Below are 27,481 nucleotides of genomic sequence, written 5' to 3'. Positions count from 1 at the left end.
GCCTTCTGGACACTAATGGAGTGTGGTGAAATCTAAGAACAGTACAGATCAAAACTTCTCAGTCATAATTCTTCTCTTCAGCTCACTGGTTAAGCCACGGCATTGTTTTATTAGTGCTCTAACTACATTGCATATTTGTCTAAATAGTTTTGTGAGTTTCAATATTTATATCTCTAAAGGAGCTACCACATGGGGTTTTGAGTGTGGCAAGAGCTACTATAATCCTTACCCAGGAAACATCCAGGTTCATTTCCCACAGTGAAATGGAGAAAGGTCATTAAGTTAAAAAAAATCACGTAAATGAATAACATATGAACGACTTCACTGAAAACAAGCAAGACAGTAAGGCACAGGAGAAGAAAATAAAAGCAGGCTGAATCTCACATCATCTAAGACAGTTTCAGTATCCCTCCCCTCCCACATCCTGTACAAGGTTTCTGCCACATGTGTCTCACAACGGTGTAGTCCACTGGAGGTGATTACATCATGAGAAGATTGCTCAAGGTAATGAGGAAGCCTTCAGAGAAGATAGACCAACAAGTCTCTACAGCCAAACATGCACTTTGACTCTCTCTACTGCGTGCTGGCCCTTTTCTTCTGGACCACAGGTAAGCTCCTGTTTTGACGCAGGTTGTATACCAGCTTCAGCAGGTTCTCTTCCATCTGCAACAGTAGACTTCCTTCTGGACTTATCTTCAGTTCCTGTCTCCTTCCTCCACAGGCTCCATGGATACTGAGGTCATCCAGAATCCTAGATACCTGGTCAAAGGGAAAGAACAGAAAGCCAAAATGGACTGCACCGGCATAAAAGGACACAGTTATATTTATTGGTACCACAAGAAGCTGGGCGAAGAACTCAGGTTTTTGGTTTACTTTCAGAACGCAGACATCATAGATAAGACAGATAAGATCGGTAAAAACATTTCAGCCAAATGCCCCCGAGGCTTGCCGTGTACCCTAGAGATCCAGTCCAGCGAGCTCGCAGATTCGGCTGTGTACTTCTGCGCGAGCAGTCAATCCACAGTGCTGACTACTGGCTTTTCTTAGAAACGCAAACTCACGTTAGGACCCTGCTCAGGAAACCAGGGCTACATGAGCTTGTTGAGACCTAGCAGAAACACGGTGTGAAGGGGTACGAGCCGGAAGGAAAATCTGTAAGTGATGGATCTAGGTGAGCTGAACAAACAAACAACAGAAAGTTTGATGGAGACAGAAGTTCAGGGGAGGGCAAGGAGAGTGTAAAGGGACCTACCTTCTAGAATGTGTTGAATGTCAGGCAAGATTAACCTGGTTCATTGATTTTATTTCCTCTCCCTGCCTCTGATTGATGAATCTCCATCAAACGTGATTATACCTTTGTTCTTTCGTCTGGTGAGGCTGCATGCTGCGGAATAAGAGACAAACACGTCGGCACGGCTTTTACATGGAACCCCATGATTTGGGCCAGACTCGCTTCTCAAAGCTGCTCCCTTGCCACAGAAACCTGTCTAAGAATTGCATCAGCTCCTGTCCTCTGTAATTCTAAACCACATAGTTTTAAAAAGCAACACTATCAACAAACATATACCCTAAAACATCCCCTTTGGAGTATGTATTTCTACAAATTTTGATTTTTTTTTACATACAAGTAACCACATCACATTGAGATAAAGAATATTTTCAGTTTGTATAAACTTTCCCCAGCATTTCTTTGTTGAAGTCTTTGATATTAACAATAAACCCTCAGTATTGAATTGCCATTTTTATTATGTAGATATTCTGCATCTTTTGTTAAAATTTTCTGAATGCATTTTTATTTTATTGATACAGAATCTCATTATTTAGTTTATTCTGGCTTGAATTCTCAATCCTCCTGCCTCAGTTCCCGAATTCTATGATCACAAACATAAATTATCACACCTAGACTCTAAACTTATTTTTAAACTAAGTTAAGCTTAATTTAATAAATTATTTTATTTTATAATATCCAACAGAAACATATTTAGTAAATCATTTCTGCAAGGAATTGACATGAGGTTAGTTCAGCATAGTTTTTATACTTTTCAGTTGATACCTCCCCTTCAGCATATTACGTTAAAAACCTTCCAAATTACAGAGTTGTGAATATGATCAAAATATGTTTAATCCATGTATAAAACTATCAAAATAAAGCCCACAATTTCACAATGGGTGTGTTCATAAAGCAAGTGCCTTCTACAACATCTGCGGCTTCAAGCAAACCCGTGTGAGCTCATGATATCAGCTGTCTTTCACATGAATCAACGATTTGCTATTCTGCTTTAAGACAGGCAGTGTTTTCTAACCTGTCGGAAAGCTTGTAAAACTTACGCAAGGTGCTCACCAAGAAGTGTATTTTGCTCATGAAAACAAACTTCCAAGTTAGGAATAAAAGGAGCCCATCTGGGGAGGCATGTGACGCAGCGTGAAGAATGAGGATGTTTCATCTTGATTAGTCCAGTCTGTGCATTACTGGGGGCAACATTCATGGTGCCTGCAATCCTCTGTCACAGATAAGATGCTGGGACCTGGGTTCCAGAAGGGCTAATTCCCACTCTCCCACAGTTTCACTGTGGACTTAGCATGCTCTAAAATTAGTTCATTAGTTCAATAATATGCAAGCATTCAGATGGACAATTATCACAAAGGAAAGATGAGGTAGAGGTATCAGCTGAGCAGTATAAAGACTATAGTAGCAGCAGCAGTAATAATAATAATAAACCTGATATCAAGTCTTTGTAGAAATAATATGCTAAATAGATGTCTTATGGTACATAGTCTGATAGCATATGGGACGAAGAATTCAATACTGCAGCATTCTTCATGATTTACTCTTTTGAAGTATGACATTGTTTATAATGAATACAGCAAAGGCTTATAATCCAGTAGAACTGTCCACACTTCTCTCAAAAATACTAATGTGTGAATTGCCATACCATATCACTGAGTTCTAAGTCAAACTTGAAATCAGTAGCACATACTACTACTGATATTTAATTATGTATTTATTAATCCATTTACTTACTTACCTATTTGGTTTTTCAAAACAGAGTTTCTCTGTGTTGTTTTGGAGGCTGTCCTGGACCTCGCTCTGTAGACCAGGCTGGCCTTGAACTCACAGAGGTCTGCCTGCCTCGCCTCCAGAGTGCTGGGATTAAAGGTATATGTCACCACTGCCAAACTCAAATTTCTTTTTTTGGTGTTTTGAGACAGGGTTTCTCTGTGGCTTTGTTGACTGTCCTGGAACTAGCTCTTGTAGACCAGGCTGGTCTCGAACTCACAGAGATCTGTCTGCCTCTGCCTCCCGAGTGCTGGGATTAAAGCATGTGCCACCACCGCCCAGCTTCAAATAAGTTTTTAAAGAAAGTGTCTCATTGTGTAATCTTGGCTGTTCTAGAACTCTCTAGTAGACAAGACCGTCTGTCCTTAAACTCATAGGGACACTCCTGCCTCTGTCTCCTGATGCTGGGACTGCAAGGGAATATACTAAAGACATATATATTAATATAGTAAATATATATACATATATATTTCAGTGGTTCTGATTAGGAATATTCTTGCTGATTAGAGGATTTCTTAATGCACCATTTCAGTTTTTGATCCTTGAGATTATGTGCTATCATATTGCAGTGCACTGATGCTCCTCAGAATCACATACAGAGACATGGCGATGATGATGGTACGGGTGAAGAGAAGTGTGTCTGATAGCAAATATACCATGCAGAAGGACTGATTGTGGAAATTTTCTTAAGTTCCCAACACCAGCGTACAATTTTGGTAAATGCTTATTATATCTGAAGTCTACAAGTCAGTAAGAAGGAATGGTTACTGCTACCCTTGGACAATGCTGGGTATTAGACATCTGTACAATACATTTTGGAAGATATACAAGCATCCTAATATTTCCTGTGCATGACTTCAAGTGTGAATCATAATCTTTCCTAAGGGAGAAATGTTTATCCCTTGACCACAGGGCCTCTAAGAGCTACACAGATAAAAGTTAGAGAATGTAAGGATCTCTGAATAGAAAAATACATCTTTATTTTCACTGATGCCTTAACCAAAACACATCATTTCCCTCCACAATAAAGTAATAATGGTTTTGGTTATATCTCTGGCAAACTATAATGTAAATCACACTCATTTTTATTTGAATATATATTGCACACATTACAGGGATTTGAAAGTCAAATTTTTTCTTACATTGCATTACACAGGATAAACATCATTTGCCTTCATCATTGTTTTGAAATCACGGCAGTTTTCAGATTAATCAGCGTATGTTTTATTCATTTGATTTGAAGGTGCCTACACATTAATACATCATACAGTTTTAAGTGATGTTTTGATATCTGCATTTGAAAAGAGTTGGTTTCATTGGTAATATTATGAATTTCACTTTACACCTTTAACTACTCTCAAATGGGGTCCTTGGGGCTTGCCAGACTGACAAAAAATAATGAAGAGGCCCTTCTAAGGGATGAGGCCCCCACCACCGCGCTGTGATTGGAAGGCTAAAGCTAAGACTTAGACACTGTGAGGGATGCAGCTGTTCTTCACTGAGTGTTAGCATTCCCATTCCTTCCCTCCTTCCTCCCCACCCCCACTTCCTACCCCTGTCCTTTTCCTTGTAATTAACTTCCCCTCTTGGCCAGCAGGTGTCACCAACAACTACAAGACCATTGTGTTCCGAGCAGATTTTTCTGAAAGCATTATACCTTGCATGACAGGTGACCTTGAACGAAATACAAATGAACATTTATTAGCAGATTAACTTCATTTGTTAAGCAGTTATTAGCATTCTTTCGCTTACCTCAGACTCTTGGGAAGAACCTATTTTATACAACAGATTTACACTTGTATGAATTCTAATTCAGATTCAGCGCTGGGAAATATTTTAATTGGCAGGTAAAACCCCATGTCGATAAGTGTCTGATTCCTCTTGACATGGCATTAAATTCTTAACGCTTTTTTGATTAGAATACCAGATCCTAAAATTAACAATAACAAACATAAATATGGTGTTTCTTTTGGACTAAGGACTACTCCAAATTCTCTATGTTATTTTGAGATAGATACTCATTATTGCTTATTAGAGAAGAGAACATTAAATCGGAGTGAGGTCAAATAATGTTACAAAGGATGCTTGGCTGATAAATGGCATAGGTGGGATTTGGGCCTCCCCTACCTCCCAATGCTCAGCTTTAATCTAGTGAGGGGAGCTAAGGGCCTTCTGCAGTTGCTAAGCTTCCAGAAGCGGTCCCACTACATTTACCATATTATGGTAATGTATGGATAAAACAGCCTTTGCAAAGAAAAATGAGGACATCTGAACTACTCCTTGTGTGTGGGTTTCTTCATCTCCACAGTGGGAATGAGAGGGGTCAGGCCTGAGAGGGGCAGGTGTTTACCTTCCCAGCTGTAACCACAGCCACCACGCATGACGTTCTGGATGTGACTTTGGACAGGAAATGCAGTGTACCAGTTTGTCCCATTTTGCTATTTAGAAGGAATATGAACAGCTTCCAGAAGAAAAAGTGCATGAGACTGGACCTTCCTTGATCTTTGTCTCGCAATCAGAAAGAATAGTTGTGACAGTTGTTACGTATCGATGATGACTTCTATGCACTGCTGTGGGGGACTGATGGGGAAGTCCTGTGTATGTGTCAATAAAGCACTGTTGGCCAATAGGGAAGCAAGATAGGTGGGACTAGGAGCCGAGGAGGACTCTGGGAAGGAGAAACACAGGGAGTCACAGTGTAGCCTCCAGAGGAGTAAAAGGCCCGGACCCTTTCTCCAGTAAGAGAAATACTTAGAATAAAAATTATGGAGTAAATACTTAAGTCACAGATAGCCAGTAAGAAACCAAGCAAACTGCCAACAGCTTCATAATTAATACAGTGTCTTGTGTGTTATTTGGGGACTACAACGCGGCAGAGCCCAGGCAACTGGTGGGGAAAAACCAAAGCAGCTGGCAAGGAAACGGCTTCATCCTATGGGGACACTTGCCTTTTCATGTCTGAGAGCCTATATGATTGGAGCTTCAGAGAGATTTTATTTTTGTCATTGAAAGTGGAAATTGTAGCATTTGCCTTGTGATCTTTTGACTCTTGGTTGTAGGTGGGTCTGCATTGAACACACAGTAAAGTCCTTTCTTGGGTTTGCAGGGTCTCTGCCTCACATCTTCTCTCAATAGCTCCAGGCTTCCTTCTGCAGTTCTCAGTCCTTGTCTCTTGCCAGCCGGATCCTTAGATGCTACAGTCTTTCAGAAACCATTACTATCTAGTGGAACTTGACAGGATTGACTCTGGAGCACCAACAGAACCGGTATACAGTGCCATGTACCAGCAGGACCCAGAGAAAGGACTGAAATTGGGTTTTGCTCAATAGTTGAAAAAGATGCCCAGAGAGGAGATATAAAGGAAGGCTACAGTATTTCCCTAAAAGAGAAAGAGCTCTTTCCTCTATCATGACATTGACCCAAACCAACAAAATAGCTGTGTATCTCTGTTCTGCTAGTACTCCGCAGTGGCACAGGACAATCCCCTTCATGCACCAAATTCTGCAGTCCTCTCTGCTAACATATGCTCATTTATTTTATTTTCCTACTAGCTATTATTCCTTACTCTCTCTGATTAATTCTCATTTAACACTCTTGAGAACAGTTACACAAGATCCATTTTTGTTCTTGAGATTTTTACTCTGTTGTGCTACTTTTCCAAACACTGAAGGTTAACAGACTAGTAAACAGATTTCTTTACAGAGTTAATAATCCAGTGAGTACATAATTATAACGGAATTTAACAAGATTGAGTATAAAGCAGTAGTAAAATAGGATTCTAATTGGACTTGCTTGGGAGGTCAGGGCACATGCCCTTGGTTTTTCTCCAGTTAGATAAGAAAAAGCTAAAAGTAGACCATATTTGAACTTTTCAAGTTTATCCTGGTCTTGAGCAGAATATGATGGACAAGAGGAACAACTTCCACAAAAGCCTACTAAAGAAAGCAACACTTGAGGTGGAATTATCAAGGTGGAAGATGACATGTTATATCCAATAGGATAAGTTTAAGAAAGTAAACTAAATATGGGTATTTTTTTGTAAATTTGAGTTTCTGATTCTGTGCATATGAGTTGATTTCCCTGGAGGTTTTCCTCAAAAGAGACAGGCTATCAACACAATCACTTTGGACTTTTTTCTCTGTGCTTTGGTTCTGTGCAAAGACAAAAGTTTAAAATGAAACAGGATCTTGTCAACACTAGCAATTCTCATTAGGGATAAAAGGTTCTTGACAGTTTATGGGACACTGGGTGAAAACATTAGTAGGCTGTTCATCATCCCAATGCGAATGAAATATAACTAGATTCTACAGAAGTCAGTGTATAAAGGATCAGACTATGTGTACAGAAATTTCACCAAAAATATAAATATAGACAACAGAGAAAAAAGTCCTTGGAAAAACAAACTATACTTTTATGGTAACTTAGGAAAATTAAAGTAATCCGAGAGCTGGAAAATACAAGAATAAAGGAAGAGGAACCAATGTTTGATATTCCTAAGAAAGTGAGGAAAAACAGAATGGTCCCAGAATTCATCAAAGGTTTGTCTTGGGAGCAGATGGAACTGTAATAACATGTTGTATGTTAGTTTACACTGGTGAGTAGGACCTTTTAATAGTTTCTTTAGGCTGTGTTCAGAAAGACATGAGCTATAGGTCACACACGCATATGCACGCTCATGTGTGTGTGCCCACACACACACACACACACACACACACGTTCACACACTGTAAAGCTCAATGGATGAAAATGAATCCGTTTCCATAGTCTGATCTGACATAGAGCATGAGGGCATAGGACATGCTGAGAGGCCATTGAAGAGGAAGTGATTAGACACATGACACCTTTCCTAAACATTGCTTCATGGGACTCGGGTGTGCTTAAATCAGTAGTATATTTAGAAAATCAAATAAAAGCAGATTAAAAATTTACAAAAATTGATCAAAAAGTACCAGATTGAAAGCAGGGGCTGTCTCTGACTCTCTGTTGCCTGCTTTTTGGACCCATTTCCTCCTATTTGGTTGCCTCCTCCGGTCTTGATATGAGGGTACATGCCCTTTTCTGCTCTTTTCTGAAGGGAAACAGAGGAGAAGTAGATCTTGGGGAGAAAGGAAATGTGGAGGTTAGGAGGAGGGAGGGGAGACTGCACTTGGGAGATTTGTATGAGAGAAGAATACAAGTTTTGAAGAAGCAGAAAAGTAATAAAGAATACGACACATTTGAAAAATTCGCAAAATGCAGAAGTGAGTATCTCACAAGAGAACTTGAACAAATGTGGGAACACCATTAGATTTTGTAGGTATACAGAAGAAATACAAACCAGGAATCTAATAAGCTATACACAAACAAGAATGGCTAAGAAGAAGAAAGATATACAAAATACATTCGAGGCCCGACTTCATTGGGATGCTATCTTGAATCATTGGATCGGATGTGGGTTGATCAGCTATCCATTTTGTAAACCAATTTGACATTTTCTCGTAAAGTCACAGATGTGAACACGCACCATCTGTTGATCCTACTTCTGATAAATTATTTCCTTTCTTGTGAGAATAACACAAGAATACTCAGTTAACATTGCTTATAATAACAAAGCATTATGGAAACCCCATTTTATAGTCAATGTACACCCTAAGTGTACATTTACTATAAAATGGGAAAATATATAATGGCAATTTGCATAGAGACATGAAATGAAAGCGAAAATTAACTAAGACTTGGCACATGAGTATGATAACATTTTACAAATTATAATGAAAACTACATTGCAGGATGTGAATAACACTTTCCTGTTCAAAAAGTCTAATGTTGTATAAAAACCAAGCATTAGCCTGCTATCATGCAGTAAAATATAGAGGAGATATAATGAAAAGTGTTGCACACAGCCAGGCATAGTTATGCATGCCTGCTGTCCCAGTACTTGGAAGATGGAGTCAAGAGTCAAGAGAACCAAGGTCATCCTCAGCTCCATATTGAGTTTGATCTTGAGGACAGTCTGAGCTTATGGACACTATCTCACAAAACCAAAACTGACAAAGGGCAGTTCTCAGCATAAACTTCAATGGTATTTGAAAACAGAGAACAGGTATCCTGAAAACAGATGCAGGAAAAGAAACAAGAGCTTTTAGAAATCTAGGTGACTGTTTCCAAACCCAGATTAACTACTTGAGTGTTTACACTGTTAGTGTGTTATCAAACTTTGATCAATATATTCAGTATCAGTTTAGAAGGTGGAGGGACCTTCAATTGAATCAGTAAGGAAAGATTCATGGAAATACATACATCAGGCTATGAACCCATTCTCCTAGAACGAAGATGGAAGGAAGGAGAAAATAAAGACAAAAAAAATCACGTAGTGTACACCTTAAACTAAACAGTGAATACAAACTCAGGCAAGAAAAGTTGAGGTTAGCTAAATCAAACCCTAGGAAATGAACGAGTTAAAAGACAAAAGAAAATAACAGCAGGAATAAGTATTTTCAAAGTAGTGGTCAGTAACAAAATTATAAAACAGCAGTGACAATAGGGATCAATTACACACAGTTAACTACATGATAAGTAGCCAGAAACATTGTCCATCTGTGAGACAGAAACCAATGTACACATTAATGAGAAAGGATACTTATGAGCCAATTGAGAAACGCTAAACATAAATTAAATGACACATAAAATAAATGTACATTGATAGGGAAGGATAATAATTAGCTAAAAGGGGGCTATAACGTAGCAATTAGCAATTAAAGACCATTTAGTAAAATGTACTGTGTCTCTGTACATATATGTACATATGAAGATAAGCATGCTTGTAGAGATGTATATATGTTTATGAAAAGGGGCACTGAGACAGAGAACATCAGAGATTGTCACTAGTGAACAGTCTTGTCATGGTCTAGTAGTCTTAGGATGTTTTGTGCTGTAACTTTTATTTTATTTTATTTTTACTTTTATGTACTTTTAAATCACTGTGTCTGGTATATTTTTTTAAATTTCATTTTATATTCTAGCCACAGTTCTCCCTCCCATACCTTCCCCATGCCCCCAAGGAGGCGGCTTATTTTATTTTTAGTTGTCTAAAATATATATGAGTTGTTCATGCTAGTAAAAACATAAATTTATTCACTGTGTCAAAATTTTCCTTCTGTACTATGAAATGTGTCAGCAATGTGTCTGTAAATGACAGCTATGAATCTGAAAAGCAATGATGTCACAGGAAGGTTGCTGACAAGGTCTAGAGCCTTCTTCTGCTAGTCAATGAAACCATGAACACGAGGCTTCTCTGCTGTGTAGCCCTTTGTCTCCTGGGAGCAGGTGACTCCTGGTTTTGGGATTCCTGACAAAAGCTCCAATCCTTGTTCATTGTCAAGATTCCTCCTGGGTCACTTGGACTTTTTCATACTTCCTGTTTTTTTTTTTCTTACAGGCTCTTCGGATGGACAAGTTATCCAGACTCCGCAACATCTGTTCAAAGGGAAAGGACAGAAAGCAAAGATGAACTGTACACCTGAAAATGGACATACTTTTGTCTACTGGTACCAACAGAAGCAGAGCAAAGAGTTACAGTTTTTGATTTCTTTCCAACGCCAAGAAGTTCGTGAAAATACAGACTTGGTCAAGGAGCGATTCTTAGCTGATTGTCCCTTAAACTCACCCTGCAGCCTAGAAATCCAGTCCTCTGAAGCAGGAGACTCAGCTCTGTACCTCTGTGCCAGCAGTCTGACCACAGCCCTGAATTGTGCATTCTCCTCATTGCACAAACCCTCCATGGAGGCAACTCAGGAAGCAGGTGCTGGTCTGGGTTGGAAGGAAGTAACAAAGGAACTAGAGCCAGTGTCAACCACAGGAGGCTAGACAGTGTCTAGCAGAGGAAGGACGGCTTCACAGTCCTGAAAGGCAATGGGTCAGAACCGGGGTGAATGGTCTTCACACGGCATTCTCCTCTTTTCTTGACTTCGTCAATTTCTGCTTATACTTACTCCCTGTCTCTTTTCATGTCATACTCATGGTGAAAATTAGATGGTCGCCAGAGATCTCAAATTGACTTTCAACGTTCTACCATGCAGACAAAGATCAACCAGGCTCTTCCAGAGCCTGGGTTAAAGATCTCTAAAGAATATATATCCAGTAATGTGATTATTGGGAAATGAAGTATATATTGTATCCACAGAATATGAGAGGAATTTTGAAACTCACTACATTCTTAATGTAGAAGTTCGAAGCCTTTCTCCCAAACCTCATACCTCCCTATAATGTTTCCCACTGGCCTAGGATGACCAGTCAAGAAAATGAAGGAGATACCCCATATTTCTATGCAGATATCCAACCTGTTTCTTCTCAAAGGTGCACAATGCTCCCTCCATATCCATGTATTCCAAGAAATAAATAAACTTTCCTCCATGTCACTGACAGTATTGAAACCCTGGCACTAAACATGCTACAAAATGTTACAATGTACCAGGAGAACTGTATGGTCAGAAACATGAGGTTTGAGTCATGGACGCGTGTGGCTCACTTTATATATCTCGAAGGTTCCTCTCTCTTCACCCACCTAGCAGAGCACAGCATTTCTCCCATGTCCTCATGTCTGCTCCTAACACAACCCAGTGACTAGACAGAGCCAGTCAGTCATGGCAGGAGGTTCAGCAGATTCCACAATCTTTGACTTTATCAGATTGGTTTTATGATAAAGATGCAGGTGGTGATTTAAGAATAAATAAAATCAATAATTCAACAGAAAGGTAGAAGGGGAGAGATGGAATTGGTGGCTCTGGCTGATAATTGATGGTCTACGCAGCTGATTTTGACAGAGAAAGAAGAGAGACTGAGAGAGATAGAGAACACTAAAATACCACTATATTATAAAGAATATTATTAATGGGTTAAGTGTTTTAAGCATTACCTAACAGTGACATGATATTTTCAATTTGATACGTTATTGTACAGCTTCTTAAAATACAGACTTAGTGTTATAGCAGCAATATCAATGCAAAATTCTTTTAAATGAGTGAAATGTTAAAAAAATAATTGTATCTCCTGTTTACTGAAAAGCTCTTCAGAGGTCATGAACGGCTTCAGTGGTGATGTAAGAACTGAGGCTGCCAAAGATGACGTCACAGGGAGTCTAGTGATGAAGCTTGAAAACCCCACATCCTTTGCTGCTCCGTTGTGGCCATGTGTGCCTGGTTTATCTGCTGTGTATCACTTTGCCTCCTTCGGGCAGGTGAGAGCTAAGCTCATAAGATAAACTCTAGTTTACAGTTCACCAGCAACAGACCCGAATAGCCTTCCTTGTCAGAGTTGCTCCTGGCCGGTGTTCACGCTTTCTGTTTTATTTTCTTCTAGGCATTTTTGATGCTGCGGTCACTCAGACGCCAAGCCACCTGATCAAAATGGAAGGAGCAAAAGCAACGATGAAGTGTAACCCTGAAAAGGGGCACACTGCTGTTTTCTGGTACCAACAGAGGCAGAACAAAGAGTTAAACTTCCTGATTTACTTTCAGGGAGAGAGTCCCGTTGATCAAACAGACATGGTCAGGAAGCGATTCTCAGCTGAGTGTCCCTCAGACTCACCGTGCAGCCTGGAAATCACAACGTCTGAAGCTGGAGACTCTTCCCTGTTCTTTTGCGCCAGCAGTCAGTCCACAGCGCTGAAACGTCAGCTTCCCTCAGTTCACAAACCCACCACGGAGCCCGCTTTAAGATGCAGGTGATGCTCTGGGTTGGAAAGAAGCGAGAGAAACTGTCTGGAGGCAGCGTCGACCGCAGCAGACTTCACACAGGGTAGAGAGAGTTCAGAAGAGGCGCTTCAGAAACAGCACGTTCACACCAAGTCAGGAACGGCTGCTCCTCACGTTGTATTTCTCTCTCTGCTTTGTCTTTCTGGCCCTGCACAGTTCTTTCGTGTGGTCTTCATGGTGAGAACTGGGTGATCACCAAGATCGCAAAGCTGGCTGGCATCGTTTTGCCACTCTGAAAAGTCTACTTATGTCTGAGCCCATATTAAAAACACTAAGAAAAAGGGAGTTGGTAATGATCTAGTCATAGTTTTTTTTTTTGGTGAACATTTAACTCTGCTCACATATGTAGTATCTTAAGATCACATAATACAGTGTTGCTGATTGTATTTCCCCTGAGTTCAACATGGATGAAACACTTCATGTTTCTGTGTGCTTATTTAGTCTACTCCCTTCTAAAGGAAAGAAAATATTCAAAAATCTACTTTTTCCAGAAAGGAAATAAACCACCCAAAGCTTCACCTCCAGCATCGAAACCCTTGTGTATAACACATCATAGACTATTACAATAACTTCATAGTATCACATGTCCTGGCACGTAAGTGTTGGAACCTCAAGAATATTCACAGCTGATGGATGGTCTAGTCCCATAGTGAAGCACACAAACCTTCCTCTTATATCTTCACCTCCTCCTCTGGCATTATCCAGTGACCAGATTAAGCCACTGACAAGAGTTTCATTATGGTCCATAATCACTCTTGTTCTATCCCAAGACATCATCAGTTTTATGGTAAAGATGCAGATGGGCACTTAAGAATAGATAAGTAATGTCAATAATTTAATAGGAAACAATGATGGAGGAGATTTAAATGCATTGATGTATGTAGAGATGAGGACAAGGGAAAGCTGCTGTGCTGTTTTGAGCCTGTAATCACAATAATGGGGTGGCTGAGAGAGAGCATCACTAATGTACTAAGAAAGCAGAAGGGAGACTTGGGAGGCAAAAGGGGAAGGGAAAGCAAGTAGAGACAATGGTAATAATGTGATCAAAGTAATACACCCATACATATATCCATACATACATACGTACATACATATATACATATAATGACTTTATATGTAACGAGATTATGAAAGCCAGCATAAACACCATCTAGTGGTAGTATATTTTAATTCTGATATTCCTATAACTTTGCGACTTCACTGACTGAGAATGCATTGTTTGTGTTAGTAAAATACACATACACTGTTTTTCCATGATTAGCCAATGAGTTATATTTATGAAGGTGAGGAAAAGCTTTTCTTCTGATACTAGGCACTTCACCAGGGGTAGCACAGAGAAGTAGCATAGTTGAGTCTGCAGAGGATCATCACGTCACAGGAAGGTTGCAAACGGAACATGAGAACAGTGCATACTCCGCCTGCCCTAGTGTGGTCATGGGTGCAAGGCTGCTCTGCTGGGTAGCACTCTGTCTCCTAGGGACAGGTGAGTAATGAGTAAGAAAGGCTTTGCCTTCACGCTCCACACTACTTATCTGATTTTTTTACCTTGTCAGAGTCTCCCCTGGGATGTTCTCATTTTCTGTCTTCTCTTCTTCTAGGCTCCTTTGATGCCAAAGTAACCCAGAATCCAAGATATCTGGTCAAAGAGAAAGGACAGAGAGCAAATATGAGCTGCAACCCTGAAAAGGGTCACACTGCCTACTACTGGTATCAACAGAACCAAAACGGAGAGCTTAAACTTTTGATTAACTTTCGGAACGCAGACATTATTGAACAAACAGACGTGGTCAAGAAGCGATTCTCAGCTGAGTGTCCCTCAAATTCACCGTGCAGGCTGGACATCCAGTCCTCTGAAGCAGGAGACTCAGCTCTGTACCTCTGTGCCAGCAGTCAGGACACAGCGCTGAATTGTGTGTTCTCCTCATTGCACAAACCCCACTGCGGGCAGATCTCAGGAAGCAGGTGATGTCAGACTCTGGAAGAAAGAAACAGAAATTAACCAGAGCTGGCATCAACCGCAGCAGATTTCACACCAGGCTGGAGGATGTTTAGAGGCAATCGGGCAACAGGCTGACATCTCTGCAACGGACCTGTAGGTCGAGTTTGAGATAGCTGTTCTTCAATCCACATTGCTCCTCCACCCCCTCATGCTTGTCTTGGCCTGCCTGCCGTCACTCTCCTCTCACATAATGCTCTTGGCTGGAATAAGAGGGCCACTATAGCTGGTGGCGCATGCCTTTAAACTCAGGAGGCAGAGGCAGGCAGGTCTCTGTGAGTTCGAGACCAGCCTGGTCTAAAAGAACTAGTTCCAGGACAGCCTCCAAACCCACAGAGAAACCCTGTCTCGAAAAACCAAAGAACCAAAGAAGAAGAAGAAAAGGAGGAGGAGGAAGAGGAGGAGGAGAAGAAGAGGAAGAGGAGGAGGAAGAGGAAGAGGGGGAGGGGGAGGAAGAGGATGAGGAGGAGGAGGAGAAGAAGAAGAAGAAGAAGAAGAAGAAGAAGAAGAAGAAGAAGAAGAAGAAGAAGAAGAAGAAGAAGAAGAAGAAGAAGAAGAAGAAGAAGAAGGTCAACAGGTCAACTTCCTTTGGCATCTCTCTATCCCATTGATGCTTAATATCATTTTTTTTTAAATTTGTACTTGAGGTTTAGTTTTTAAAAAGTAAGTGTGTGCGTGTGTGTGTGTGTGTGTGTGTGTGTGTGTGTGTGTGTGTGTGTACATTTGAGTGCAGACGCCCATGGAGTTCAGAAGAGGGGATCGAATCTCCTAGAGCCTGAGTTACAGTTATGAGCCACTGATGTGATTACTGGGCTATGAATTTGTGTCCTCTCCTGGAGCCATGAGCCCTTAGCTGCTGATCGTCTGTCTCTCTAGCCTCCTGAGCTTGAGTTTAAAGCTCAAGAGAAAGAAACTCGTTTTGATGGCGCAGCCATCATCTTCTCGAGGAGAACCCTGCTCTGGCACATCTGTGTGTACTGGAAGTCATTCAGTTGGTAGTTTATTACTGATGAAGTTCTGGCACTCCATTCCTCTTCAAAGCATAAAGTGAGCAAAGCCCTGCTCTACAGGTTGTGCAGTCTTCCTCTTCCAGTGACCCAAAAGCACTCAGCGTCCTTTTCTTCTGGAAAAGAAAACACATTTCTCCCGGTCTTCTGCCCATATTGAAGACACGCATATGGAGAATTTCATGTCGTTGTCATGTGCCTTTATAATCACGTTATTGCATTATATTCCCAGAGTCATGATTATTGATACTCAGAGGGATACTTTATATTATTTTGTTTTATTTATTGACATGTCACTAGAGAGTGCTTGAAAATTACTGTATAATCTGAAATCTCATTTTAAAATACATCAGGGTTCCCTTTTAGCCTCGTATCTCCCCATGAAATTATCTAGTTATCTAGATTAAGGCAGCTTTACAGTGCCCTTTCCCAAGACATCATTGGTTTTATCATAAAATATAGATGAGAACTTAAGAAGCAATAAAGCAAGTTTTTAATAGAAAAACTGCACAAATAAAAGAAATACCATGATGCGTGATATCCAATGCCTGTAACCCCTGCAACTGGCATGCAATGGGCTTATGGAGGACAGATAAATCACAATTTAAAGTCTAGCATGGCCTAGAGAGAGAGAGAGAGAGAGAGAGAGAGAGAGAGAGAGAGAGAGAGAGAGAGAGCAAAGAGTGTCACCAATGATGACATTGTTAGCAGTATACTGTTGTATTTACATATTTGTTGTATAACTTAAAATATACACCATTGTACATTTTAGAAGTCAGCATAAAATGTTTTGTTCGAGGCCAGCCTGGTCTACAGAGCGAGTTCCAGGACAGCCTCCAAAGCCACAGTGAAACCCTGTCTCGAAAAACCAAAAAAAAAATGTTTTGCAAAGTATGTGATATGCAGCTGTATTTGCTAACTTTGTGCCAATGATCAGGTACATGACAATTGTGAGTCTGTGTGGAGCACGCCACAGGAAAGCTGCTAATGCAGTATGAGACCCTCATCCTTTTCTCAGCTCTAAGGCATCCCAGCTGCAAGGGTCCTCTGCTGCACAGTCCCCGGTCTCCTGGGGGCAGGTGAGTCATCAGGAGACAAGGGCAGTCCTTGTCCTGAGATTGCTACCTACACAGTCATGACTTTCTTTGCCTGTGCCCTTTTTGGTTCACACTCAGTCTTCTGTTTGCTTCTCTTCCAGGTTGTCTTGATGCCAAAGTTATACAGATTCCAGCCATCTGGTCAAGAGGAAAGGACAGACAGAAAAGATGAGCTGTAGTCCTGGGGAAAAAAAGGGTCACATTACTGCTTTCTGGTATCAGCAGGACCAGAACAAAGAATTCCAGTTTATTGTGTACTTACAGAAATTAAGAAGTTCTTCAACAAATAGATATGGTCAGTGAGGGATTGTCAACTGAATGTCCCTGCCAAACCTTAGAAGAGATTCTGTGCAGTTTTCTGTGCCGGCATTCAGTTCAAAGAGATGAAATGTGCAATCCCCTTTGTGTACAAAGCCTAGGTGGAGCCAACTCAGGAAGCATGGGATGCTCTTGAAGGGGATAAAAGAAACTACCTGGAGTTGACGCCAGTGGCTGAGAGCTTTGCTTCTCTCAAGTCTTAGACAGCAAGGACTGATAGGCTGAGAATTCTAAAATTTTTTTCATTTCACAAATTTCTCCTCCTTTTTGTCCCTTATTATTTTATCATTCTACCTGTATAAATTTTCCTTTAATCCAGTACTGACGGCAATGATAAAATCATCATCAAGATCACAAATAAACCACATATTACTCTACCGTGCTGATAAATATCAGACTGTCCACAAAAAGAGACATGGAGACCAATGAATAGAACAGAGCATCCAGAAATAAACCTACCCATTTATAACCTCCTAACCTTTGAAAAAGACATGACAATTATGAACAAAAAAGTGATAGCCCTTTTAATAAATGGTGCTCAGAAAACTGAATACCACATGTAAAAGAATGAAACAAGGTACCTATCTCTCTCTTTCTGCCGAAAATCAATTCAAAATCAATCAAAGACCTCAATGTAATGTCTGGAATACTTAAACTACTAGAGGAAAAGAGAAGTAAAATTCTTCAAGATACAGATTCAGGAAAGGCCTTTCTGAAGGAGAATTCTAACAACATAGCAAGTAATCCCATGGATGTCACTTGTCCCCCTCCCAACTATCTTTCTTTTGTATTCCATTTTTGTGGTAAGAGCTAGATGGTCATCAAACACCATGCATTTCCATGGTGTCATTCTACCAGGCTAATAAGTGTCGGTATGGATCTATCTGAGCCAGAGCCCAAACATCTCAAGAAGAAAAATAACACGCACCAACTCAGCGACGTCTTTGTCAAGGGACACCCGTTTTTGGCTGCATGCCAATATATTCTAAAGTTGTGCGATTATTACTCTTATTAATGATTTCAGTCTGCTGCCTCCATTTCATTCACCCCCGGACTCAAAGTAAGTGGAACTCTGCGTTTTTTGTGTGTGATCGTCTAGTCTGTTCCTCCTAAATAGTTCACATCATTGTACTCAAACTTCTCATGTAACAACTTCAGTCTTGTAAACCATCTGTAGTACTATATATATCAACTCAGCACCATGATTTCTAAGAGATGGAGATATTGACCTAATCCCTAGAGGACTCTTCTAAAATTCTAAAATTCCACTTTATGTTGTGTTAGGCTTTCTCATTTTCCTTCCTGACTCATGAAATCATCCTGTGGTCCAGACTGGGACAGTCTAGCAGTGTCAGTACACCATGTATTCCAGATGCTCATTTTCTCTGAAGACGTCATTTGATTATAAAATGTAGATGTGGGGTAAATAAAGTCAGATATGCCGTTGTAAAAATAACTGGCAAGTGCTAGAACGCTAAGGACGGGATATGAGAAATTTGAGTTCAATCTGGGCTAAATGGAAACACACACACACACACCCACACACACACACACACACGGGGCTGGGGGAAAATATGACCAAATGACTGATCATTACACTGTTAAGTAATATTACGAAGTTTTTATTTTGTTATTTTCTTTATAACTTTTTACAGTCTGGATTTTTATGATGTCAGTATGAAATAAGTTTAAATATATAAGCTATCACCCAGTCTATTTGATTACTTCATGTAAAATCTATCCTACTGACAGCACGAAGTAGTTCAGCAAATAATTAGTCGATTATGAGTCTGCAAAGGGATCATGTTGTAGGAAGGCTGCTGACGAGGAGTTAAAACTCTTCACCAGTTTCCTAACTGTAAGTCACCATGGGTTTCAGACTCCTCTACTGTGTAGCAATTTGTCTCCTGAAAGCGGCTAGGTCCTGAACACAAAAGGACAACCCTTGTCTTGAGACTGCCAATCATAGAACCAACCCCTTCTTAGTCAGGATCCCTCCTGTGTTCACCACTTCTATTTCCTCTTCTTGTTCATTTGACGTTGACATTACTCAGACTCCAAGACAAAGGGATAAGACAGAAAGAAAGATAAGCTGTAATTCTGAAAAGGGACACAATTTTGTTTGTTGGTAATAACAGAAAGAAACAAAGAGCTAAAACTTTTGATCCGTTTTCAGAGTCAACACGTTTTGGAACAAACAGACTTGGCCAAGGAGTGAGTCTCCAGAGTGTCCCTCCAACTCACTCTGCAGACTACAAATCCAGCCTTCAGAAGCAGGAGACTTGGCCCTGTACCTGAGCCAACAGTCTGTCCACAGCACTAAAATGTGCATTTTCCTTAGTTCACAAACAAGTCACAGACCCAACCCAGGAGGCAGATGATGTTGCGAATTGGAAATAAATAACAAAAATTAACCGAAGTAGTTCTGTGTGCTACAGCCTGCTTCACAGAATGCCAGAGTGTGTTCAGGAGCCAAAAGCTAACCACCCGATAGCTTTAAAACATCCTGAAGTCGGCACCTTCTTTCCAAGACGGGACTGGACCAAACTATGGGAGGGAGGATGGAGCTTCCCCCGTACCAGCTCAGGCTGTGCGCCGCTAGCATTTGTGAATTGTATTGTCGTAAGTCACAGGCTAAGAGAAACACACACACACACAAAACCCCGAGTCTGGAGAGGGAAGACTGCTTTCCACACGACAATATCTTTTCTTCCTTTGTCTGCAATGTGTTCTTCACCCCGGGCTCAGCATCTTCTACTTTCCCATAATGCTCACAGCAGGGATAAGATGGTGGCTAATGATTTCAGATTCTATTGGTATCATTTCCCCACCCGATAAAGGTCAGCCTGAGTCTTTCTCAGTTTGGATTTTAAATGCATAAAGGCAGAATCTATTTGTGATGTTCCCACTGTAGACTTCTTAGGGAATACCCAGCTCTGGTCACATTTGTATGTTTTTAAAGCCACATAGAAGTTATTTTATTGTGGATGCAACTCCTCTAGTTGGATTCTACCCTTAGATTCAAGGTGAGTGACAGTATTCCATGTGTCTATGCATGAAACCCTGACCCGATGCCTGGTTTTCCATATCCACTTGTTCCAGAAATGAAACCAATTTTCTATCAGTCTTCTGCCAACAGTAAAAATATCTGTAACAAAAATTTCATACACTTCACCATGTACCTTTATAATCACTCTATATTATGATATTCCCAGAATTTTGGCTACTGAGACATGGTGTGCTACCATGTCTTACATATTTCTTAATTATTTATTATGTCTTTATGTATTTGCCCATGTATCACTAGGTGACTACTCAAAATTACTGTGTAGGCTACTGGAAATGTTGAGTTGCTAAAATGCTTATCACATTATAAGAAGGACCTGAATCCAGAACCCACATTGAAAAAAAAAACTAGACACAGAGTTATATACTTATAGTCACAATGCTGATGAGTTGAGAACAGATGCATCCCAAGTGCATGGTAGCCAGCTCTCTGAAGAATCAGTGAACTCCTGATAAAAGCAAGAGACTCTCTCACTCCACCCCCTTCCCTCAAAAATAAAATGTTCAGGACAGGTTTTTCTGTATGCTGCAAAATATATTTTTCTCTTATTGGTTGATGAATAAATGCTGATTGGCCAGTAACCAGGTAGGAAATATATGCAGGGCTACCAGACTAGGAGAATTCTAAGAAGGCAGAGAGGGGATCACGAGGAGATGCCATGTAGCCACCAAAGGAGTAACATATCAGAGCACTACCAGTAATTCACAGCCTCGTGACAATAAATAGTTTAATATAACTGGGATAATAATTATGGGAGAGTTAGCCATCAAGAATCCTGAGCCATTGGCCAAACAGTTTATAATTAATATAGCCTCTGTGTGTTTATTTAGAACAGAATGGCTACAGGACAGGGTGGGACAGAAACTACTGCCTATAGACAGGTGTTATAGTTTGGTATATAAATATGTTCCTTTCTACCAAGGCTAGAGATCTAAGTTCCATTACTAGAACTTACATTGCAGAAGGAGAAAACTGACTCTTGAAAGTTGTCCTCTGACTTTCTCACACAAGCCATGGCACAAACATACATGCCCCCAACTCCAATACAAAACAAGTACAGGATTGAGGAAGACACATGTGTGATATTGCACTCTGCCCTGCATATGCAAGTATAATTACATGCATATGTACACATGAACACTTAGATACATATATATATATATATATATATATATATATATGTATATAAAGCTACTGGGCATATCAGGCTTTCCCCATTATCTTTATAACTTCTCTTGACTTGCAATCTACATTGAGATATCAATTTTTGCTTTCTCCAAAGGCATGATTGGTTTATAGATGATAACTTAAGAAATAAAAAATATGATAAAATTTATAGTAGAAAAGGATATTTGGAAGGATAGATACTGAGAGGAAAGAGAAGAACTTGGATATCATCATACATTCCTACAATACTAACAACTAGGGTGTCAAAGACTGAGGAGCAGAACAATGAGTTTTGGTTTGTATTTTGATTTTATTGGGTATATATATATATATATATATATATATATATATATATATACATATATAGTGTTATATTTATAAGAAACATTTAGGGATGTTGTTTATGTTATTGGAAATACAAAACATTTTCAGATATACTGGGCATTGAACCCAGGGCTTCATACATTCAAAGCAAGTACTTTATCACTGAAGCACATACAGTATTCTTGAAATTTTAGTTACTTAATTTAGAAACAATATTATTTTACACATCAATCACAGTTCCCTCTTCCTCCCATGCCTCCCACCAACACCCCCATCCAATCCCCCATCCATTCCCCAGGGAGGGTGAGCTCTTCCAAGGGGAATCATCAAAGTCTGTTACGTCATTTGGGGCAGGGTCTAGGCCCTTCTCCATGTATCTGGGCTGGGAGAGTATCTCTTGATGGGGAATAGACTCCCAAAATCCATTTGTGCACTAGGGATAAATACTGATTTCACTGTCAGAGATTCTATAGACTACCCAGGCCTCCTAACTGGCACCCACATTTAGAGGGCTGGATTTGGTCCCATGCTAGTTCTCTATCTTTATTTATGGCTGGGGTCCGTGTGCTCTCAGTTGGTCAGGTCAGCTGTTTCTGTGTGTTTCTTGACCACTTTGCTTATCCCTCTTCCCTTTCTACAACTGGATTCCAGAAGTTCGGCTCAGTGCTTAGCTATGGGTGTCTGCTTCTACTTCCATCAGCTACTGGATGAAGACTCTAGGATGGCATTTAAGTTAGTCATCATTCTCAAGGAGGACCCTAAGAAAGATATACATTGTTCCCTGAAGAAGGGGAAAGGGACAAGATCTCCTGAACAAATTGAGGGAATGAGGTAGGGAGGTGGGGAGTGGAGAGGAAGTTAGGAGATAGAGAAGGGGAGAAGAGGAGGGAGAGGAGGACATGAGGGAGCAGGAAGATTGAGTCAGGGGAAGAATAGGGGAGAACAAGAAAAGAGATACCATAATAGAGGGAGCCATTATAGGTTTAAAGAGAAATCTGGCACTAGGGAAATGTCCAAAAATCCACAAGGATGATCCCAACTAAGAATATAAGCAATAGTGGAGAGGCTACCTTAAATGCCCTTCCCCCATAATGAAGTACATACAGTCTTAGCCCTGTAAAATAAATTTAAACATTAAAAATTTCACCCAGTCTGTTTACAGTCTTAGGGTAAAAGATTTCCTAATGTACCATGAATGACGCTGGGAAGTAACATGAATTAGGAACATGACAACTATGAGTCTTCAGGGGTCATGACACAGGAAGGTTGCTGCTGAAGAATGAGAACACCTCATCTGTTTCCTGCCTCTAAGCCACCGTGGCTTCAAGGCTCCTCTGCTACAAAGCCCGTTGTCTCCTGGGAGCAGGTGAGTTCTGAGCACAGACAACCCTTGTCCTGAGATTGTCAACCCATATCCATATATTTTTCATTGTCAAGTCCCTTTGTGGGCTGTGTTCATGTCTTTTGTTTCCCTCTCTTCTAGGCTCTGTTAATGCCAAAGTCATCCAGACTCCTAGATATCTGGTCAAAGGGAAAGGACTGAAAGCAAAGATGAACTGTAGCCCTGAAAAGGGGCGTGTTGTTTTCTGGTATCAGCAGAACAAGAACAATGAATTTACCTATTTGGTTAACTTTCAGGATCAACCTGGTACTTGGTTGTGAACCTCTGCATCTGGTTCCACCAATTACTGGATGAGGGCTCTATGATGATAGTTGGGGTATTCATCTATCTGATTAGAGGTGTGGGACAGAGTCAAGAAGTTCTTCAACAAATAGACATGATCAAAAAAAATGATGCTCAACCGAGTGTCCTTCAAACTCACCCTGCAGTGTGGACATCCAGTCCTCTGAGACAGGAGACTCAGCACTTGTAACTCTGTGCCAGCAGTCAGCACACAGCACTGAAATGTACATTCTCCTCATTGCACAAACCCACCGTGGGCCTGTCTCAGGAAGCAGGGGATGCTCTCGGTTGAAGGGAAGTAACAGAAATCCACTGGAACTAATGCCAGTCACAGCAGATTTCGTATTAAGTGGGCATTTCACAGTCTAGAAGTGATAGGCTGACAATTCTGAAGTACCTCCCTTTGGGTCAGGTCAGGATGACAGCCTTGCCAGCTCTCATTTTTCTTCTCTTTTGTCTGCTTTGTGCTTTTCTCATCCTGCACAGTCCTTCTCCTTTCATTCAATATTCACGGCAAGAATAATATTGTCACCAAATATCACACTTCTAGTTGGCACTATTCCACCATGTTGATAATGAGAAGTATGCTAGCGAAAACAGATTAGTCTCGTGTAATAGAATACAGGACTCAGAAATGAAACCACACAGCTATAGCCGCCTAATATCTTTTAAAGGTTTCAAAAATAGACTTTTGAAGAAGAAATGATATTGGGAGAAGCAACCGACTGCTCTCTGATCAGACTCAAAGGCTGCTCCACAGAAGAAAATTCATGTTTGCTACTTTGAATCTGGCTGAGAATCATGGTTAGGCTCTGAGTGAAAGCTAGTTTTATTTTGTTTAATGGGTATAGTATCAAACTGCCTTCTAAAGAATGGTTTCTACAAACATAGATTAGTGCAACTCACAGGCCTCATAAGAGAGGTGTCTTTGTGTAATGGACACGGTTAATACAGAAATTCACAACTGGTCAATGTGGAGAGAACAAGTTTCTATGTAGTGCTCATTCATAAATAGGGCATCTATGTCACATCTCTTTATAGCCAAGACTCAGGAATGCTGCAGATGTGGGCAGGAGGACTGTAAGAAGAGTTTGGAAATGACTGGGGGCAAAATAGTGCCTTCTCGACATGACTGGTTCCTTCTGCTCATGAACTCATGACAACTGTGTTTACCTGCAAGAAGACCTGTACAAGATCAAGCCAGTCAGCATTTCAGTACAGATAAAGGAGGGGCTTATGAGTCCCCACTCTCTCCTGAATAGCTGCTTTTAGTTGATGACTTCTGGGCCAGGGCTGGGTAGGAAAGATGGTTTTCTTTAGGGGTGTGGAACCTGGTTGAATGACCATGCTTGTGGTGATATACTATTAATGATTTATCAAAGCTTGACGAGGGTTTAGGAAGCAAAGTCAGCCACAAGCTATAGAGATCAGGCAGTGGTGATACACATGTTTAATCCCAGCAGTCCTAGTACTAGGCAGTTGTGGCACACAGGCAGTTGTGGCACACACCTGTAGTCCCAGGACTCAGGATTAATAGGTTGATGGATCTCTGTTAGTTCAAGGCCACTCTGGCAACTCGAAGTTGATCCACTCCTAAAACAAACAAACAAACAAAACCAGCTTACATAAAGGTGATCTGAGCACCTAGAGATCGTAAGCCTTTAATCCCAGCATTAGAGAGGTGGAAACACAAGGATATGGCTGGGCAGAGAAAGGAATAAAAGGAGGAGGAGACAGGAACTGAGAGGATCCATGGAGACAGGATTGCCGTTTCAGCTAGGTAGAGGTAAGATCCACTGGCTTGGCTGCTTTGCTTCTCTGATCGTCAGTTTGAAGCTTGAACCCCAGTATCTGTCTCTGGGTCTTTAATTTTCATGCTACACGTGCCCCTATGGGTGGTTCCACATCCATGAGTATATGAGCAGCACTCATTAGACTCAATAGGGAACAACAATAAAGGAAAGAGCTTTAAAAAAAACAGTCGGGCATGAAGCTGGTAGAGTGGCGTGGAGGGGAACTGGAGGAGTGATGAGGAGGTGGGTTAGAATCCAACGACATTGTGTGTATGTGTGCATGTCAGAAATCCTGGGTATCCACACACAGAACAAAACAATATCCACACCTCTCACTCTGCTCCAAACTGAGTTTTTAAAGGATCAAAGACTTTAATATAAGGCCTGGCATCTGGAAGTTCTAGTGGGAAATATAGGCAATACTTCAAGATCATCCACATAATAAATAAAGAATTAATTGAATAAACAGTTATCAAAAGAATAAGCTAGGATAGCTAACAAATATTTGAAAAAGTATTAAACATCCATAAACTTCAAAGAAATGCAAATTAGAACTAAATTGAAATTCTATCTCATAGTTATCAAAGTGACTGTTATCAAGAAGAAAAATGAGAAGAAACTACAAATACTGGTGAGGATGTAGAAAAAGAGGAAGCATCACCCAGGGTTGATGGGAATGCAAACTTAGGCAGCCACTGGTAAAAATCAATATAGAAGTTCAAAATACCATATCACACAACTACCCGTACCCATTCTTGGTGTTATATTTTAAGTTACTATTTCATAGACTTACTTGCATACTGATGCTTATTGCTTCACTATTCCTAATAACCAAGATATCAAATCAGTGTAGATATCTATCTATAGCTGAATAGATAATAAAAATGTGTGGCATACACACACACACACACACACACACACACACACACACAATGAAATTTATTCATCTTCAGAGAAGAATGGAATTATGACATTTAAAGAAAATGGACTAAATATAGAGACCATTATATTGAGCGAAATATTCTATCTTCCTTCATATGCAGAATCTAGACTTAAACTTATACATACATGAACACATACATATTAGTGCTTGGAACTGTAAAGGTATTTATGAAGGGGAGAAAGAAAATAAGAAGAGGTAATAGATTTACATGGCACAAAAGCAGAGAGACTTTCTAGAGTGGAGGAATTGAGCACAGCCAGGGAGGAAGGCATATATGAGCAAAATACAACATATAATCTGTCTATGGGAGGGCTCAGTGGGTAACAATATAAGTTTGATCCCCAGGATCCACAGAGTGGAAGAAGAGAGCCAATTCCTGTTACTCCTAGACTCCCACAGTTGTTCTTAATTCTCTCTTCCTGTTCCTCCCTCTCTCTTTCTCCCTCCCTTTCCTTCTCTATCTAAAATACCCTAAAATGAGAGTGTCATAGTGAAAACCCACCACTTTGTATTCTAATTTTAAAGGATAGAGGGAAAAATGCCTGCTTGGCCCTTTTTGACCCTATGTGAACTGCTCAAAACAAAGAATGGAGTAGTGATGATCCAGCCATGACTTTGGGGGACACCAGATCTAGTCATTATATATCTAGTCTCACAATGGCACTCTATGATGGGGATGTCTTCCGTACATATGTCTATCTCATTGGTTAATGAATAAAGCACTGTTTGGCTAGAGGCCGGGCAGGAAGGATAGGCAGGGCTACCAGAAGAAGATAATTCTGGGAAGTGTAGGCAGAAAGGAGTTGTCATGTGAGCCCAGGAAGAAAGGACACAAGTCAGGCATTCTCTGGTAAGGAAAGACCATGTAGAAATACATAGATTACTAGTTATGGGTTAATAATTAAGACAGAGCTAGCCAATAAGAAGCCCAAGCTATCGGACAACAGTTTCATAATTATAGTGTCTATGTGTTTATTTGGGGCCTTTCAAGGGTGGTGGGACCCAGTTGGGCCAGAAAACTCATGCTAACGACTCTATTACAGAAATAATACTGCTTCATAGATCAATCCTTCTGAGCTCAAAGAAAATGAAACATTACACTTATCTCCGTGTTCTTTCAGTTCACTCCTAAATGCTTCACAGTACTCCATACCTTTACCTTCCAGAAAAGACACTCGTTTTTTAAATCAAATTTCTTGCCAGCTTTGAAGGTACTAATGCAATATAGTCACTTTATGGACCTGCAAAATCTAATTGTAATGTAATGTCAAGATACTACCTTCCAATATAAGACAA

At 40.4% G+C, this 27,481-nt stretch overlaps 4 gene segments (V, D, J or C); all 4 read left to right on the top strand.

Annotated features, from left to right (window-relative positions):
• The first annotated feature begins 375 nt into the window (after positions 1–375).
• Positions 376–1,733, top strand: LOC101842286. The segment is given in 2 exon segments: positions 376–608; positions 722–1,733. Coding segments are annotated over 2 exon segments (378 nt in total).
• An 8,554-nt stretch (positions 1,734–10,287) lies between these two features.
• Positions 10,288–10,903, top strand: LOC121137747. The segment is given in 2 exon segments: positions 10,288–10,363; positions 10,476–10,903. Coding segments are annotated over 2 exon segments (477 nt in total).
• A 1,263-nt stretch (positions 10,904–12,166) lies between these two features.
• Positions 12,167–13,174, top strand: LOC110343382. The segment is given in 2 exon segments: positions 12,167–12,272; positions 12,395–13,174. Coding segments are annotated over 2 exon segments (417 nt in total).
• Positions 13,175–14,126: 952 nt separating this feature from the next.
• LOC110343383 lies at positions 14,127–17,068 on the top strand. The segment is given in 4 exon segments: positions 14,127–14,272; positions 14,388–14,751; positions 16,811–16,871; positions 16,991–17,068. Coding segments are annotated over 4 exon segments (552 nt in total).
• Positions 17,069–27,481: the final 10,413 nt, after the last annotated feature.

This window comes from Mesocricetus auratus, unplaced genomic scaffold (genome assembly GCF_017639785.1).
Source record: "Mesocricetus auratus isolate SY011 unplaced genomic scaffold, BCM_Maur_2.0 Super-Scaffold_100694, whole genome shotgun sequence".
NCBI classification, from domain to species: domain Eukaryota; kingdom Metazoa; phylum Chordata; class Mammalia; order Rodentia; family Cricetidae; genus Mesocricetus; species Mesocricetus auratus.
The sequence above is the reverse complement of the archived record's forward strand: the minus strand, read 5'-3'. Positions and strand labels throughout refer to the sequence as shown.